This window comes from Mandrillus leucophaeus, unplaced genomic scaffold (assembly GCF_000951045.1).
Source record: "Mandrillus leucophaeus isolate KB7577 unplaced genomic scaffold, Mleu.le_1.0 Scaffold15, whole genome shotgun sequence".
Taxonomy (NCBI): domain Eukaryota; kingdom Metazoa; phylum Chordata; class Mammalia; order Primates; family Cercopithecidae; genus Mandrillus; species Mandrillus leucophaeus.
In genome coordinates this window covers 3,298,207-3,315,903 of record NW_012101476.1, presented here as the reverse complement: position 1 = coordinate 3,315,903, position 17,697 = coordinate 3,298,207, and the positions used below count along the sequence as shown (strand labels likewise).

General features: G+C 38.8%; 1 protein-coding gene across 2 annotated transcripts in view; it reads right to left on the bottom strand.

Annotated features, from left to right (window-relative positions):
- The window catches only part of UPF2 (UPF2 regulator of nonsense transcripts homolog (yeast)), a 140,571-nt gene that overhangs the window by 77,381 nt on the left and 45,493 nt on the right, over nt 1–17,697 (bottom strand). For both annotated transcript variants that reach the window (XM_011974897.1, XM_011974896.1), the window contains exons 5-8: nt 14,421–14,618; nt 11,593–11,742; nt 9,849–9,952; nt 7,634–7,719 (exon numbers count right to left, since the gene is read on the bottom strand). In XM_011974897.1, the coding sequence (XP_011830287.1) occupies nt 7,634–7,719; nt 9,849–9,952; nt 11,593–11,742; nt 14,421–14,618 (538 nt within the window). The remainder of the gene's footprint in view (nt 1–7,633; nt 7,720–9,848; nt 9,953–11,592; nt 11,743–14,420; nt 14,619–17,697) is intronic.

The window sequence follows — 17,697 nt, the reverse complement described above, 5'->3', positions numbered from 1 at the left end:
ACATGTAAAGAGTAACAGTCAAAGCTAGGTATAAATTACATCCTTCAAAAGACTGTCCTCTACCAGCCAAATCATGAGTATTTCTGTTTTCAACAAGATAACTTACAAGAGGAATATTATTAACACAAGTCTACTGACTGAAAACAAATCCCTGTGAGTACTTCTGTAGCAAGGGCCACAATGTTACCCCAATGCTTCACATGCTTCCCTACATTTTCTAAATGCTCTTGTTGTCCTAGACAATAGGCTAAGAATAAAAATGACATGGCACTTCTTGTCCAAAGTATCTAGGACTAAGCTGAGTTCACACGCTTGCCTCCCATGCCACGGCCACCTAAAAGCCATGCTAGGATGTAGATGAAAGTAGTCTGGATCCTTGAGTCACCTCCTGAAAGGGTACTCTAGGGAGCCCACCAAACCCAGAGGACTTCAAGAGCCTCAGATTTCAGGTTTGTTGTTCCTCCAACATCCCTAGCCTATCCTGGCTTATCTGTCTTCTCAGGAAAAGTAATGGCCCACACCAATAAAGCTGAAAATAGTTTCTCAGTTATCGGAAGCTAGAATGATATTAATGTAAGAAAACATGAACTTCAAAAGAAAAGTCTGACTGAAGCCACCCAGTCTGTCCAGATTTGCTTCAAGGTAAATTACAGCAGGATAAGCAAGTGAAAAGAAAAGGGAAAGCTGGCCCAAACAGGGCAGATCTTCAACTATGCAATCAACATGCTTCTTTCAATGATAAACACATATTGTTTCTCTATAGTTTGACCACTTATCCTCAAGTTCTATCTTTCAGTGATAAACCCATATTCCTGACATACAACAAAAGCTTAGCATCTGGAAAGGCAGGGTAAAGACCGAGCAAAAGCTCCAGGAGGAAATGCAACACCCATGCAGAACAGGGAAATGGCCCCCAAAGCAACCAACATCAGAAACCACAGCAAAAATCTGTCCTTAAAAAGGAAACCTGTTGGCCGGGCACGGTGGCTCACGCCTGTAGTCCCAGCACTTTGGGAGGCCGAGGTGGGCAGATCACTAGGTCAGGAGATCGAGACCATCCTGGCTAACATGGTGAAACCCCGTCTCTACTAAAAATACAAAAAAATTAACTGGGCGTGGTGGTGGGGCAATGGCGGGCGCCTGTAGTGTCAGCTACTCGGGAGGCTGAGGCAGGAGAATGGCATGAACCCAGGACACAGAGCTTGCAGTGAGGCGAGATGGGGCCACTGCACTCCAGCCTGGGTGACAGAGCGAGACTCCGTCTCAAAAAAAAAAAAAAAAAAAAAAAAAGAAAGAAACCTGTTAATAACAAAGCTGAGCAAATCTAACTCATGATATGTAATACAAAGAGGGTAGGTACAGCATCAATGCAAAGGTACTGTCCATTTTTTTAAATTAAAAAAATTAGAAAGAAAAGAACAAATTCCTCAAAACCTACCAAACAAAATTCTCCAGAAACATACTGCCATGAAATATATGAAAATTCTGGCCAGTTTTCCACGCATTTTTTAAAAAATTGAATGAACTGAAACAAGAAATGAGAAAAAGAGTAGTAGAGGGAAAAGACTTTGCAGAATGCTAAGTAAGAAAAAGATGACACTGAAAAAAGTGATTGGTAAGAATAAAATAGCCAGAAAACAAGCAAAGCACAGTTATGCATCATTGGGGTACCTAAAAAAGCAAGCCAAAACAAGAGAACAGAACTAGTATTTAAATATATTTGAGGAAAAAGAAAATAAAATTCCCTGAATTTTTCAATATGAACATGGAAAGGGCATGAAGAAGGACCCAGAAGGATCAACACCAAGAACGATCTATCCTAGGAGAGTTATTGGATTTACTTGATTAATTAGAGAAAAAATTACTTGGGCAGTCATTTAAATGACCAAGTCAATTTTAAGAGAAGAAGAAAAAAAAGGCCAGCTGGCCTAGATTTCAACACAGTAATGGCAAATGCCAAATGACTATTGAGTGACACCTACACGATATTTAGGGTTAAAAGGTATGAGCTGTGGATCCTCCACTATAACCAGTCAAGCAGCCATTCAAGTAACATAGCCCCAATTCTGAACATAGAGAAATTCAAGGCATATTTTTTCCCCAACAACACTTTTTGAGAAAACTATTAGAAATGAACTTCAGGCCAGGCGCTGTGGCTCACACCTGTAATCCCAGCACTTTGGGAGGCTGAGGTGGGCGGATCACCTGAGGTCAGGGGTATGAGACCAGCCTGGCCAACATAATGAAACCCTATCTCTACTAAAAATACAAAAATTATCTGGGCATGGTGGTAGGCGCCTATAATTCCAGCTACTCAGGAGGCTGAGGCAGGAGAATCGCTTGAACTGGAGGTAAAGGTTGCCATGAGCCAAGATCACGCCACTGCACTCCAGCATGGGCAATAGAGCAAAACTCAGTCTCAAAAAAAAAAAAGACGACGACGATGAAAATGAACTTTAGCAAATAAGGGCATTAGAGCAAGAAATTTTAATATAAATGTTTTATTCCCTATCAGGATATGTCATCAACATAAAAATAAGTGAGGCGGGCTGGAAAAGCAGACAGGAAGTCAGGTGTGCTGCTTGCCTACTTGTAATGCTGAAAGTTAAATATTACTCAAATAGAAAAATAAATACATTTAAGAGTAAAAAGGAAAATACTAAGGAAGAAAACGTTATTAACTAATATCAGATGAGTGACTAAAGAGAGTAAGAAGACACCACAAACTAATTTTACCACTGCTCATGGTAGAAAATAAGAGACTGTCTAAATAAACAATCGCTACGGAAACTTACAATCATAAAGTACTAAAATAATAATGCAAACCTTCCTAAAAACAAGAAACACACACTCATGCACGCACACTAAATTAAAAAATATAAAAGACCACACAAGGAAAGTCTTTTAGGAATTAAACCAAAAAGAAAAATATTACAGAACTCAAGCCAATCATAAATAGCCTAAATTACTTTCATTAAAAGAAACGTATTTTCAGAATATGTCTGAGAGTAAAATTCAATTCAATTGTACATAAAAGAGACTCAACTAAAATGATTCTGAAAGATGGAATATAAAATAAAGGGCACAGGTATACCAAACAAAACGCAACTAAAAAGAAAGCAGCGGTCAGGTGCGGTGGCTCACACTTGTAATCCCAGCACTTTGGGAGACCAAGGCAAGTGAATCACTTGCGGTCAGGAGTTCAAGACCAGCCTGGTTAACATGGTGAAACCCCATTTCTACTAAAAATACAAAAAATTACCCGGGCGTGGTGGTGCACGCATGAAACCCCAGTTACATGGAGGCTTAGGCGTGAGAATTGCTTGGACCCAGGAAGTGGAGGTTGCAGTGAGCAGAGATCACACCACTGCACTCCAGCTTGGGTGACAGAGTGAGACTCCACCTCAAAAAAAAAAAAAAAAAAAAGGCAGCAATCATAATCATTAGTATCAGATGAGTCGGAATTCAGGCCAAAAGGCATTAAATAAGACCAAGAAGAACAATTTATAATGATAAAAAATGTATGTAATTAACAATTCAGTTTTATCTATACAACAAATAACACAACAGTAATATACAGAAATCTGGAATCATAGTAGCTATTAGGAGAAAGGCAACAGATCAGGAGTCACAGTCTTGACTCCACATCTCAAGCCATGACCTCTGGGCAAATGGCCAAAAACGTAAGAAAATAGATCTGAATCATTATTTAATCATGTAAACCTGATCAATACGTTTACTGACTATATAATTAGAGACAAAGTAAACTTCAAAACTTCCAAAAAAAAATAAAAACAGACAGTATTCTCTAATCAAAATGCAATAAAAATATAAATTATTGACAAAGCCACAAAACAAAACAAAAAAGCCCCTCTACCTGGAAATTTTGAAACTCGTTGGGTCACAAAGAAAATAAAACTAAAATTACCACGTTAGAACTAACAGATGGCCAGGCACAGTGGCTCAAGCCTGTAATCCCTGCACTTTGGGAAGTCAAAGCAGGAGGAGCTGCTCAAGCCCAGGAGTTCAAGACTAGCCTGGTCAATATAACAAGACCCCGACTCTACCAAAAATAATAATAATAATAATTTAATGTAAAAATTAGCCAGATATGGTGGCTCATGCCTGTGGTTCCGGCTACTTGGGAGGCTAATGTGAGAGGATTATTTGAGCCTGGGAGGTTGAGGCTGCAGTGAGCCGTGATTCTCACCACTGCACTCCAGTCTAGGCAACACAGCAAAACCCTGTCTCTAAAAAAAGAACCAAGAGACATGGCTTAAACTATGCTTAATGGACAACTCATATGTGAAGTGCCAGAAAATAAACAAAATAAATGGAAGAAACCCAAAAGAAGAAATTAATAAAGAACAAAACCAAAAATAACAGTAAGAAAATCATTACAGAGAATAAATAATAAATCTAAAAGCTGAGTTTTTTTGGTAGGAAAAAACTAGGTAAACCACTAGCTAACATAATCATGAGGAGAAAAGAGGAAGTACAAATTCAAACATGGCACTGTTTGTAATGGCAAGACTGGAAAGTCTGAAACGGTTAAATATAGTACATTCATCAAAAGAAACACTGCAGCTTTAAAATAACGAACAAGGGAAATCTTTCTGTCTTGAGATGAAAAGATACGTATCAGTTACCCACTGTGTTAAAAACAGGAAATAAGAATCTATAATTGTATTTTCTTGTATATGCAGAAGAATCTTTGGGAGAATATATAAGCATCAAGATACTGATTTCCCACTGAAAGGAGTGGAGATTGGGCAGATGGGAAGGCAAGGATAAGAAGGATGCTTTTCATCTATAACGTTCTCTACTTCTGGATTTTGAGCTATAGGGCTGTATCACTTATTATTTAAAACTGCATATGATCAAGATTAATTCCTCAAATATTTTAAGGATGGACTATATGCCAAACACTATACTTGGTGTTGGAGATGCAGAAAATGAAAAGATGGAGTCCTCTGTCCTAAAGAGTGATAGTTTCAAGCCTGAAGGAGAGACAGGAAGCAAACCAACATGAAGTGCTGTAAAGAACACCTCTATCTACACAAGGGAAAAAAGGAAGGCTGTTCATAGAGGATAGCTCTTATTAAAGACTGAAAGATGAGTCAAAGATTTCCAGTGGAAAAATAAAGGACATCCCAGATAAAAGCAGAGAGCAGCGGGAAAGGCATGGGAGTAGAGAGAGCAAACGGTATTCGAGAAGCCATTACAGATCAAGATTCTGCAGGAGGAAGAAAAGCTAGAATGAAGACTGAAGAAGTTGAAAACCAGCTAGCTAAGAAAGAGCATTATATATCATGTTGCCTAATTTGATCACCTTTTACATGACAGGTATTGCACTATGCGATGGGTATAAAGCAGTAAACATGGCCTCCTTCCTGCAGTTTACAGTCTAGAGGACAACGTCAAAACATTTAAGAAAGAGGTTTGGCTGGGCGTGGTGGCTCACACATGTAATCCCAGCACTTTCGGAGGCCAAGGCGGGCGGATCACAAAGTCAGGAGTTTAAGATCAGCCTGGCCAATCTTAAACCCCATCTCTACTAAAAATATAAAAATTAGCCGGGCATGGTGGCAGGAGCCCATAGTCCCAGCTACTTGGGAGGCTGAGGGAGCAGAATCGCTTGAACCCCGGAGTCGGAGGTTGCAGTGAGCTGAGATTGCACCTCTGCACTCCAGCCTGGGCGACAAGCGAGACTCTGTATCAAAAAAAAAAACAACAAAAAAAGAGGTTTTACCAAGAATTTCCAGGAGTTTGATGCCATGACCTTTCCTGTCTCTGTCTCTCTGCACATACTGTGTTGCCTCTGTCAGCAATGCTCTCCCTACATTCCCAATCCCCACCCATCCCTTATCTAATCCATTCTTCTCAGGCCTCAGATTAAATGACCCTTGTTCCAGGCAGTCTTCTCTGACTCCTCAGACTCAGTCAGTCAGTTCCACTTGGCTCTATGCTTCAAAGCATGCTGCGCTTCTTCTTGACAATGGCACTTAGAATTACTCCTGTGTCTGCCTCTCCAAACTGTAAGCTGTATGAATACAAGAACTAAGATGATCTTGTTCACCCCTGTACTGTATCTCCAGCATGGATCACAGTACACAGCAGATGCTTAATGAATTATTTAATGAATGATTAAATTTTAGAATAATATAACAATCTTTCCTGATTATCAGGCTGATTATAATATACTTAATTGTATTTGTATACCACAAGGATATAAGACTATGAGATCTATTTCTCATGGCTCTAGAATACTTGCATCTTTTTTTAATACTTATGATAAACTGTCACTTCATTCCACCTTTTTTTTTGAGATGGAATCTCGCTCTGTCACCGAGGCTGGAGTGCAATAGCATTATCTTGGCTCATTGCAACCTCTGCCTCCTGGGTTCAACTGGTTCTCCTGCCACGGCCTCATGAGAAGCTGAGTACGGGCATGCACCACCACACCCTGCTAATTTTGTATTTTAGTAGAGATGGGGTTTCACCATGTTGGTCAGGCAGGTCTCAAACTCCTGACCTCAGGTGATCCACCAGCCTCAGCCTCCCAAAGTGCTGGGATTACAGGCCTGAGCCACTGTGCCTGGCCTGAAGTATGTAATTTTACATTATAAAAATATTCATCCATATGACTTCTTCAATTACATAATTCTTAATTATCTACTCACTACATTAACACATTCCCTCTCTCTTGCCCCACTAAAATGAATTAATAATGCTAACGGGAGATTAAAAACTGATATGAAAGAAAAAAGGCAAGTAGTGATTTGGTTTCACTGAGAAATCTTACCATTATCAAGAGATCATGGGCCTCCATCAATGAATGAACCTCATTAAAATTCTGCTGAAGAAACCTTCAATGAAATTCCTCAGAATCCTTATCTTTTGGGGAGAGTATCTGTCTTAGCTACATCATATGTAATCATTTTAATAGTTAACAAGATTATTTAATTATTTATTGTTGAATAAACGGAAATAGCTCTCCTCCAGGATTCTAAGGTCAACAGTCTATGAGTGGTCCTGAAATGTTCAGGTGAAGTAGAAATTTTAATTTAGTGTAATATAATGCATCAGAATTACCTAAAAGCATTATGCAACTGAATATGTGTCTTGAATTACTAGCAACATAATCATTAGTGTGATTTCCAATTCTATCCAATGAGTCTCTAGGCAGCCTATCATACCTCTAAACTATTATAATTACCTAAATAACTTGAAATTTTTCATTTAAACATAAATCTAAGAACTAGATATATTACATTAGCCTGATCTTTGCACAAACTAAAAACTCTCCAAAAAAAATACGTTCCATTTATTACTTTTTCTTCAGAGGCAAAAATGCAAAACAAGTGCTTCTAGCAATTCTTATTCTTCTTAAGCTACTCTTAAACATTTTCTCTTAAAATAATTAGGTATCAGAAGAAATATTCCCATCAGAGCTAACAAGCAGTGAACAAAAATCAATGGGAAACAAGTTCTAAAAACTACGTTAATAATGCTAATGACCTACAGAGTGAGTAAAATCAAAAGCAGTATTTTTAAAAAGATAAGAATTTTGATCCTACAACCAGCACTACAGAGTAAAAACACTAATACATTTCTCTTTTATAACACTTACCTTTGTCTAGGAACTATGAAGAGTGCCCGTACCAACTTCTTCCTGTTTGCCTTTGTGTTCATGTTCATGCAAAAATCCATTGCTGCCTGTTGGGAAAAAGCAAACTTTTTCTTTAAAAACCTCTATTTAGTTACGGAAAGCAGAAATCCTGCCTACTACGATATTTTTATTTGTTCTTAAACATTTCAAAATGGTTTTAAGAAACTAGTATTGTTAGTATCAGGAAAGTTTTCTGATAGAGCTCAAAAGTAGCAAGAATAGTTACCAAGAGCCAAGAAAACTACTAACTCTCATAAGGATAACCAAAAAGCAGTACAGGTGAATGAGAAAAGAGAAAGAGACAGGCACAAATTATACCCAAGAAGATGTAAGGATAAGTGTGCCCTCACATTCACTAAAAAAGTTTAGTGTTGACAGTCAGATTTGGTAATGTTAGGGTTTAGAAAACAATACCCCAAAATATGGCTCTTTGGATGCTGAGTACTTCATTTGAACTAAGAAAACTGGAAAGCCTGCTAAGTGGCCTCAGTCAAGGTCTCTGACAATCCGTTGTTTCTCTTCCCAAGTGGAGGAAATGGCACTCTCTCTCTCCAAGATACCTTAGCTGACAGAGGAGAATTCTTCCAACAGAAACTCAACTGTCTTCAATCCCGTCTAAAATTTTATAAAACAGGGAATTTATCTAGATGACCATTACCACCTGGACAGACTCTTTTCTGAGACAAGGTCTCACTCTGTCACCCAGGCTGGGGTGCAGTGGCGCAATCATGGCTCACTACAGCCTTGCTCTCCCTGGCTCAAGTGATCCTCCTGCCTCAGCTCCCGGCCAAGTAGCTGAGACTATAGGCATATGTAGTTAAGGTTGAAACATAATAAACAGCTCCTTGGCTGGGCACAGTGGCTCATGCCTGTAATTCTTGCACTCTGGAAGGCCGAGGCAGGCAGATCACCTGAGGTCAGTCTGGCCAACATAGCAAAACCCCATATCTACTAAAAATACAAAAAATTAGCCGGGCATGGTGGCGGGCACCTGTAGTCCCAGCTACTAGGGAGACTGAGGCAGGAGAATGGCGTGAACCCGGGAGGCAGAGCTTGCAGTGAGCTGAGATCACGCCACTACACTCTAGCCCAGGCGACAGAGCAAGACTCCGTCTCAAAAAAAAAACAAAAAAAACAAAAATTAGCTGGGCGTGGTGGTGTACGCCTATAGTCCCAGCTACTCAGGAAGCTGAGGCAGGAGAATTGCTTGAACCTGGGAGACAGAGGTTGCAGTGAGCCAAGATCGTGCCACTGCACTTCAGCCTGGGCAACAGAGCAAGACTCCATCTCAAAAAAAAAAAAACAAAAACAAAAACAAAAAAAAACTCATTTTTATGGACTCAACAAGGAGACTCTTAAGTGAAAGTGGCACTGTTTTTTTAACAGCAAATGCATGGTGAAAGTATAATGGTACTAGTATAATTTGGTACCACTACCTTGAATCATGATAAAATGCTAGTAGCTCTACCCACCATCACTTTTGCAAATGTCAAAACAGTAAAAAAGAAAGAAAAAAAAAATCGGCCTGGTGCGGTGGCTCATGCCTGTAATCTGAGCACTTTGGGAGGCAAAGGCAGGCAGATCACAAGGTCAGGAATTCAAGACCAGCCCAGCCAATATAATGAAACCCCGTCTCTACTAAAAATACAAAAATACTAGCCGGGCATGGTGGCGCATGTCTATAATCCCAGCTACTCAGGAAGCTGAGGCAGGAGAATTGCTTGAACCTGGGAGGCTGAGGTTGCAGTGAGCCGAGATCACACCACTGCACTCCAACCTAGGCGACAGAGTGAGACTCCATCTCCAAAAAAAAAAAAAAACAACTTAATATTATCATCAAAAGAATTTTTGACCTCACAGAACCCCAAGAAGTGCCTCAAAGCCACTAAAAATCCAGAAACAATACTTTTAGCACCTTTGATATAAAACAATATTTTCCACACTCTGGGATCCATATATGAACAGGACAAGATGCTATAGCCAATTCTATACCCAAACAGAGCATCTACGAATTATATCCAATTTTGTCTGCTTATGCTGAATTCCCATCTAAGACTTCATTTGAAGAAATGGTGGACTTTATAGCTCAAATAGTCTAAAAACCATAGACATTCCTTATCAGAGGACTCCTACAAGCTCCATGTGCTTGAATAAAGTTACACAGAGATACCAATACCTTGTCTATCAGATCTCGGTTGACACAGTTGGGCAACTGCTGTAGGAAAGCATCTACTATGAGCTTGAGATGAGATCCAGTGCTGGCTTCCTCATCTTCTTGTTCTAATGTAAAATCAGTTTTTAAATAGGTTAAAAAAGTACACAGAGAACACAGAATAAAAACATCCAATGATTAATTATTTGGAAAATAGATAACCTAGACCAATTTTTGTGCCCAGGAAAACATTAGTCATTTTTTAGAATATTATCCTGGAAAGTTTAGGTAACTCTAGAATCATAACATCAAGTCACTAGAGTCTTTCAGGTATCAACTATAAAAAGTCAAACTTTTTGCATTAGGCACAAAAACTTGGTCAGAAAAAGCATGCAGTGTTATGGTAAATGTTATTTGTATCTGCCCGGCATCCCTTCCCCTATGTTCTTCAATTAACAGCACTCCCAATTCTTGCCTTTGAAGCACTAAGCCTCCCTATTCCATGTGATTCTAAGGAGGGTGGCTGGTTTACATAGAGAAAGAATCTGCAGTAAGATAGGGTAAAGCCAACAGAGAGAAAAGCAATATTGACAGAAGGTATCCTTCTAATAAAGAATCTTGGCCAGGTGTGATGGCTCATGCCTATAATGCCAGGGCTTTACGAGGTTGAGGCAGGAGGATCACTTGAGGCCAGGAGTCCAAGACCAGCCTGGGCAACACAGCAAGACCCTATCTCTAAAAAATATAAAATAAAATGAAAATAAAAATAAAATAAGCTGGGTGTGGTGGTACACATCTACAGTCCCAGCTACTTGGGAGGCTGATGCAGGAGGATGACTTGAGCTTAAGAGTTTGAGACTGCAGTCAATTATGATCATGCCATGGCACTCCAGCCTGGGCAAGAGTGAAACCCTGTCCCAAAAAAATAAAAGAATCCTAGCTAATCAACTCAAAGCTTGATAGGAATTATTTAGGGAATAAACGTAATATTTGTATTACTGAATACAAAACACAATTCAATTATAAAGACAGATAAAATGAATAGATGAACTGATAAGCTAGTCATATTCCTACCCAGTAATCATTTCAGAATAACTTTCAAATACATTAATGTTGTTTGTAAAGATTATGTCATATAATTAAATCAATCAGGAGAATGCTATCAAGTTATCAGAAAAGTATCATTATTCCATCACAGAAGGGGTAGCAAGAAAAATTTATTTTGAGATACTTAGGGCCGGGTGCAGTGGCTCATGCCTGCAATCCCAGCAGTTTGAGAGCCAGGTGGATCACCTGAGGTCAGGAGTTTGAGACAAGCCTGGCCAACATAGTAAAACCCCATCTCTACTAAAAAATACAAAAATTGGCTGCACAAGGTGGCAGGCAGCTGTAATCCCAGCTACTTGGAGGCTGAGGCAGGAGAATTGCTTGAACCCAGGAGGCAGAAGTTGCAGTGAGCCAAGATTGTACCATCGCACTCCAGCCTGGAGGACAAGAGTGAGATTCCGTCTCAAAAAAAAAAAAAAAAAAAAATATTTAGAACTAAGTTATTTAAAATTTAGAAGATCATTAAAGCTTGTAGACATATAATACTGGGTATGTAATGTCCTGTTATAAATCGAATTCCAAAAACAGTGATGGACTGAAAACAACCGAAAAACAAGGGATTAAAAAATACAGAATTAAGGAGAAAAGATCTGTATTCTTAGGCAAGAGCTCTGTGTGTAAAAACCAATTAAAAATGAAAGTTGGTAAAATAGTTCTTTACCTTGTTCATCAAGAAGTTTCTTTGTAAGATCTTCAGCTTCATCTCCACCCTCTAATTCTAAGGTGTCATCATTAATTTCTAGATTCTCTAACTCAAGTTCCAAATCATCGGGACTTGATACCTCCTTATTATCCTTAGATTCTTTTGCCTCTGTTGAAAAACAAACAAGTATACCTAAATTCAAAGTCATATTAAAATCCTGCTACACAAAAGTAGATAAAGACTCACAAAATCTGCATCACTTCTTTTAAAACCTGCATGTATAACCGGCAACTGAAGTTAATATATTTAGATTTTATAAAATACATTATGCTCGGCTGGGCATGGTGGCTCACCCCTGTAATCCCAGCACTTTGGGAGGCCCAGGAGGGAGATCACCTGAGGTCAGGAGTTTGAGACCAGCCTGACCAATATGGTGAAACCCCACCTCTACTAAAAATACAAAAATTAACTGGGCATGGTGGTGCATGCCTGTAATCCCAGCTACTCAGGAAGCTGAGGCAGGAGAATCACCTGAACCCAGGAGTTGGAGATTGCAGTGAGCCGAGATAACGCCATTGCACTCCATCCAGCCAGAGCAAAAAGAGCGAAACTCCGTCTCAAAAATATATATACATTATGCTCATCGAGAACGAAGGCTATATCTTCTCTGATTATGTATACCATTTGTTAACTGAAGAGATGGACGGATGACTGGATGGAAAGAGATATGTGTGGATGAGGACTTACATGGCATGAAAATCTATCTATGCTAAAGGTGGCGGGGGAGAAAGGCTGATTAAAGTGGACTCACATTAAGAAGGGTCTCAAACTCCCAGATGAGGAGTTGAGAGTTTCTCCTTTATGCAAGGGATAACACTTAAAAGGGAACTGATGTGAAAATTAACTTAGCAGCAATATATAAAATCAATTAGAAAGTCAGGAAAGGGTAGATACAGAAAGACCAATTAGGAAAATATCCTTATCATTTCAATGTGAAGGGTTAGAGAAAACCAAAAAATGAAACACAACAAAAGAAAATGACCAGTAATTGGTAAAAGGCAAAACAGGAAGAATAAAAAAGAAAGAGAAACCAAACCTTAGTTGAATAAGAGGGACAAAATGTTAATAACTGAAGTTGAGTGATAGGTAAATGCAAGTTCACTATAACAGCCTTCTTTTGTGTTTGAAAATTTTCGTAAATAAGAAACAAAAGCCAATAAAACCTGAGTTCAAGAATATATACCTAAACTGAAAGTATGGTATTTCTCAGCTTCATCTCTTAAAAGCCTCTAATCTCCTAATTTCTGCATTGAACACAGAAATGTCTTACTGATACTTGATGTCATATCTTATTTGGGAGGATGAAAACTCTAGTATGAATCAGTTTCGCTACCTCTAGATGAAAACAGACTACTACTTTCTCATTCATTCATCTTTTCATTCTACTTTTACTGAATATCTACTATGTGCTAGGTATTGTTCTAGGCACCAGGAATATACCTGTGAGTACAGCAGAGAAAAACTCCTGCCCACATGCAGCATGCATTCACTCCCCAATGTCCCCTGATGTCTGGCTACTAAAACATCTACTAATCAGCTACATGTTCAAAATGATGCTAAGCTGTCAGACATTCTGAAAAAAGTTTAAAATGTGACCCTTGCTCTCACAAAACGTACAATTTATCTGAGGAAATTAAACTAATATGCATAAGGTAGTCAAATAGGGTATGGTGGGAGAGGGTTCCAAGCAGACAACAGAACAATGCAGGAAGGCAAGAAGGCAAGAAGATGGGCCCATTTCAGAGACTGAGAAGGATGGCAAATTAAGGATAATAGAGTTGTAATGGCAAACCTGAAACTATGCGGGTCTTAAAGAGACAATGTTAACAATTTTAAATTATATTCCAAGTACATGTAAAGTTATTCAAGGACATCAGGTAGGCAGGAGAGTAAAATTAATGTTTAGGAATGCACAGGCTGAGTGTGGTGGCTCACGTCTGTAATCTTAGCACTTTGGGAAGCCGAGGCAGGTGGATCACTTGAAGTCAGGCGTTCAAGACCAGCCTGACCAACATGGTGAAACCCCATCTCTACTAAAAATACAAAATTAGCCAGGCGTGGTAGCACACTTCTGTAATCCCAGTTACTTGGGAGGCTAAAGCAGGAGAATCACTTGAACCTGGGAGGTGTAGGCTGCAATGAGCCGAGATCATACGACTGCACTCCAGCCTGGGCAACAAGAGCAAAAACTCTGCCTCAAAAAAAAAAAAAGAATGCACAGAAGGAAACAAAGCAAATACAGGGCAACCAGGTAGGAGGTGTTACAGTAACCCAAGTGAGAGAGGATGGGAGTTAGATTAGAATAGCAGCAGCAAATATAAGACAAACCTGAGAAACACAACGTAACTGGCATTCAGAAACTCCCACTCTATTAATGACCTAAAAGCTCTGACTTCTCTAAAGTCACTCTTCTTCACAAAGAGTTGGTTCTATCTAGCCTAGAAAAGGCAGTACAGGTAACAAGCATCTAGAGCTAACACCTGCCCTAACAATCTACCTGGGGGAAATGCGTGCCTTACCAAGACCTCACATGAATTCACTACAAGACATTATAAACAAACACTTTCAAATTAACATTAACTTAAATGTATCAGCATTGTTAAAAGTATGTCAATTATCATCCTTTAAAGCTCCATCATTCCATACAATTCTGTCACTCATTTACTCTAAGGACTCAATGTTCATATTACAAAACTAGTAGCTTTTTTTTTTTTTTTTTTTACAAATACTATTTTGAAGCTAATTCTTATAGCACTTAATGTAAATATTTTTTCTCTAGAATTTACCTTTGGTATCATCTTTGTTGGACTCTTTATTCTGACAACTTTTTTCATTGTCTTTAAACAAGATGGCTGGGACAAAAGCCTTCAAATCAATGAGGTTCTCATAAAAATTCCGAGCATCTTCATCTTCCCATATACCACCTTCCAAGTCATATTCTCCAGGTTTACCAGGAGTGAATATATCAATTCCAGGCCCATGTTCTACCATAAAATAAATCACAAGTAATTAACATAACTTGAGGTTATAGGATGATAAACAGGACATTCGTTATTTTTTCAGTTTTATAGCTATTGAATCTTGAGTGTTTCAACTGACAGGAACTTCTTCAATCAACAAGCACATGTGACCATTTTCAACACCAAATCAAAAACTGTGTTTTAAATAAAGCCCTTTAATAAAACAGACTAGAGAACAGCATAAATACTTTTTGCTCTTACACTTGTTTTAAGCAATTAATATGAGATTAAATAGCCATTTGATAAATTAGGTCTACTTTCATGAAACTTAAAGTCAAAAAATAAAATATATAAGTCTGGCCACTCCTAAGACATCCGTTTAAAGTCTCACCTCCCCCATGAGTATTTTTTTTTTTGGCAACTCATAATCCTCTATACTATTTACATCATACTTATATACCATTTATATCTCCAAAGACAGACCATAAACCTTTAATTAAGAAGCATTCCTCCTTTTGGCATAATCCTTAGCACATGGTAGATTGCCACTGTCAACCTAAAATAATCAAAAAGGTCAGAATCTAGTTTTAAAGAGAGTTTATTCAATTGCAAAGTTTGAGGACAGCCTCCCAGGAAGCAGAGATTCCAAAGAACAGAAGTCAGCGTTCCAAAGTGTAGAAGTTTGAGATTGTTTATATAGAGAAAGTTTAGGTAATTTCAACATCTTTCCACATAAGGCTTAATGCACAGTTATAACTATCTGATTAGTAGAAGTCGTCTTTTTTAGGAAAGATATACACAGGTTATGTAATTCAGTCTCCAAGGCTTAACTTTCCCCTTGCTATAATAAATTTAGAGGGTCCTGAAATTTTTTTTTTTTTAAACAGAGTCTTACTCTGTCGCCCAGGCTGAAATGCAATGGTCTGATATTGGCTCACCACAACCTCCACCTCCCGGGTTCAAGTAATTCTCCTGCCTCAGCCTCCCAAGTAGCTGGGATTACAAGTGTCCACCACCACACTTGGCTAATTTTTCGTATTTTTAGTAGAGATGGGGTTTCGCCATGTTGGCCAGGCTGGTGTCAAACTCCTGACCTCGGCTGATCCACCCGCCTCGGCCTCCCAAAGTGCTGGGATTACATGCATGAGCCACCACACCCAGACTGTATTTATTTATTTATTTTGAATTGAGACAGGGTCTCACTCTGTTGCCCAGGCTGGAGTGCGGTGACACAATCATAGCTTACTGTAGCCTCAAAATCCTGGGCTCGCACAATCCTCCTGCCTCACCCTCCTGAGTAGCTGGGACTACAGGCATGCGTCATCAAGCCCAGCTAATTTTTCTATTTTCAGTAGAGATGGGGTTTCATTATGTTGCCCAGGCTGGTCTCAAACTCCTAAGTTCAAGGGATCCACCCGCCTCAGCCTCTCAAAGTGCTGGGATTACAGGCACGCATGACCACGCTCAGCCTTTATTTTCTTTTATGCCATAAATGTCAGTCAATTGATAACTGGAAAAGAAGGGAAGAAAGATGAAGTGTACAGATCTCCTATTAGAGAATGGAAAGTATGTACATATTCACACACATGCAGTACATACAACTATAGATTATAAACTCAGAACACTGAAAGTAACTTCCTACTTTATGATTATGAACTCATTCATGAACGTATCTATTCTCACATACTTCTCTCCAAATGAGAATTATAGAGTGACTATGTAAATTAAAATTAACCCTAAGTTAGATTATCCATTAAATGTGATTTATGAAAATAAGAACACCAAAAACAAAAAAACACTGGCTGCTTGAAACTCCTCACTTTCCTTACAGAACATATATTTAAACACAGACTTATTAGGACACTAAACCAATACACCAAAAAGAAAAACACTGACGTATTTACAACTTCTGTTTAATGAAAAGTATAAACAAAAGTAAAAAACAAACTAGAAGACAATATTGACAATATTTAAAGAATACATCCGTAATATATAGAGCATGGTATAATAAATATATTTGGTGTTTGTCATTGGTTCCTGGCAGACCTCCTAAAAATGGAATTTCCTGAGTAAAAATAATGTATTTTGTTATTCATAACTAGCTTATTGACCCTACCTCAGCTGATGCTAATGAGGTGACTTAGGGTGGAGCCTCTGGATAGTCTCAGGATGGAGCCAGTCACCAGAAAGACCAAGTGACTACAGGATTAGAACTTTCAGCCCCACTCACCCACCCATCTAGGAAGCCGAGAGTCCTCGCCAGACACCAACTTGGCTGGCACCTTGATCTTAGACTTCCCAGACTCCAGAGAGGAGGAGTAAGTTTCTGTTGCTCGTAAGCTGCCTGGTCTAGGATATTTTGTTACAACAGCCTGAAAAGACTAAGACAACTATGTAATATTAATCAGGTGTTAAAAGGAATGAGATGTTATCTACAAGAACTGACTCAGAAAGCTCTCAAACATAATTATTGAAACAATAAAGGAAATCATGCAAAACATCTTACCTAAGTTACTGAAGCTAGAGATATCTGATTATACATATTTTGTGGAAAAAAGTAAAGTCGGACACATTACTATCAAGCTGTTAAGGGTGGTTACCTTGGAGAATGTAATGCATCTGACAGTAAACTTTCACTTTTTAATCTACAATATGCATAAATATTTTGTGTATCTAAAAAATAATGTAAATCAAAAAAATAAATTCAGCTTCTGAGAGGTAAAAATACTACCAAACAAAAGCAATAAAAAAATAGAAAAATCACAGGCACAGGACAAGAGAAAAAGAGAGGAGGGATAGTTGCAATGCATATAAAAAAGAGAAAAAGAGAGGAGGGATAGTTGCAATGCATATAAAAAATATAATTTCTGTCAGCCGGGCATGGTGGCTCAGGCCTGTAATCTCAGCATTTTGGGAGGCCGAGACGGGCAGATCACAAGGTCAGGAGATCGAGACCATCCTGGCTACCACGGTGAAACCCTCTCTCTACTAAAAATACAAAAAATTAGCTGGGCATGGTGGCAGGCACCTGTAGTCCCAGTTACTCGGGAGGCTGAGGCAGGAGAATGGCGTGAACTCGGTGGGCGGAGCTTGCAGTGAGCTG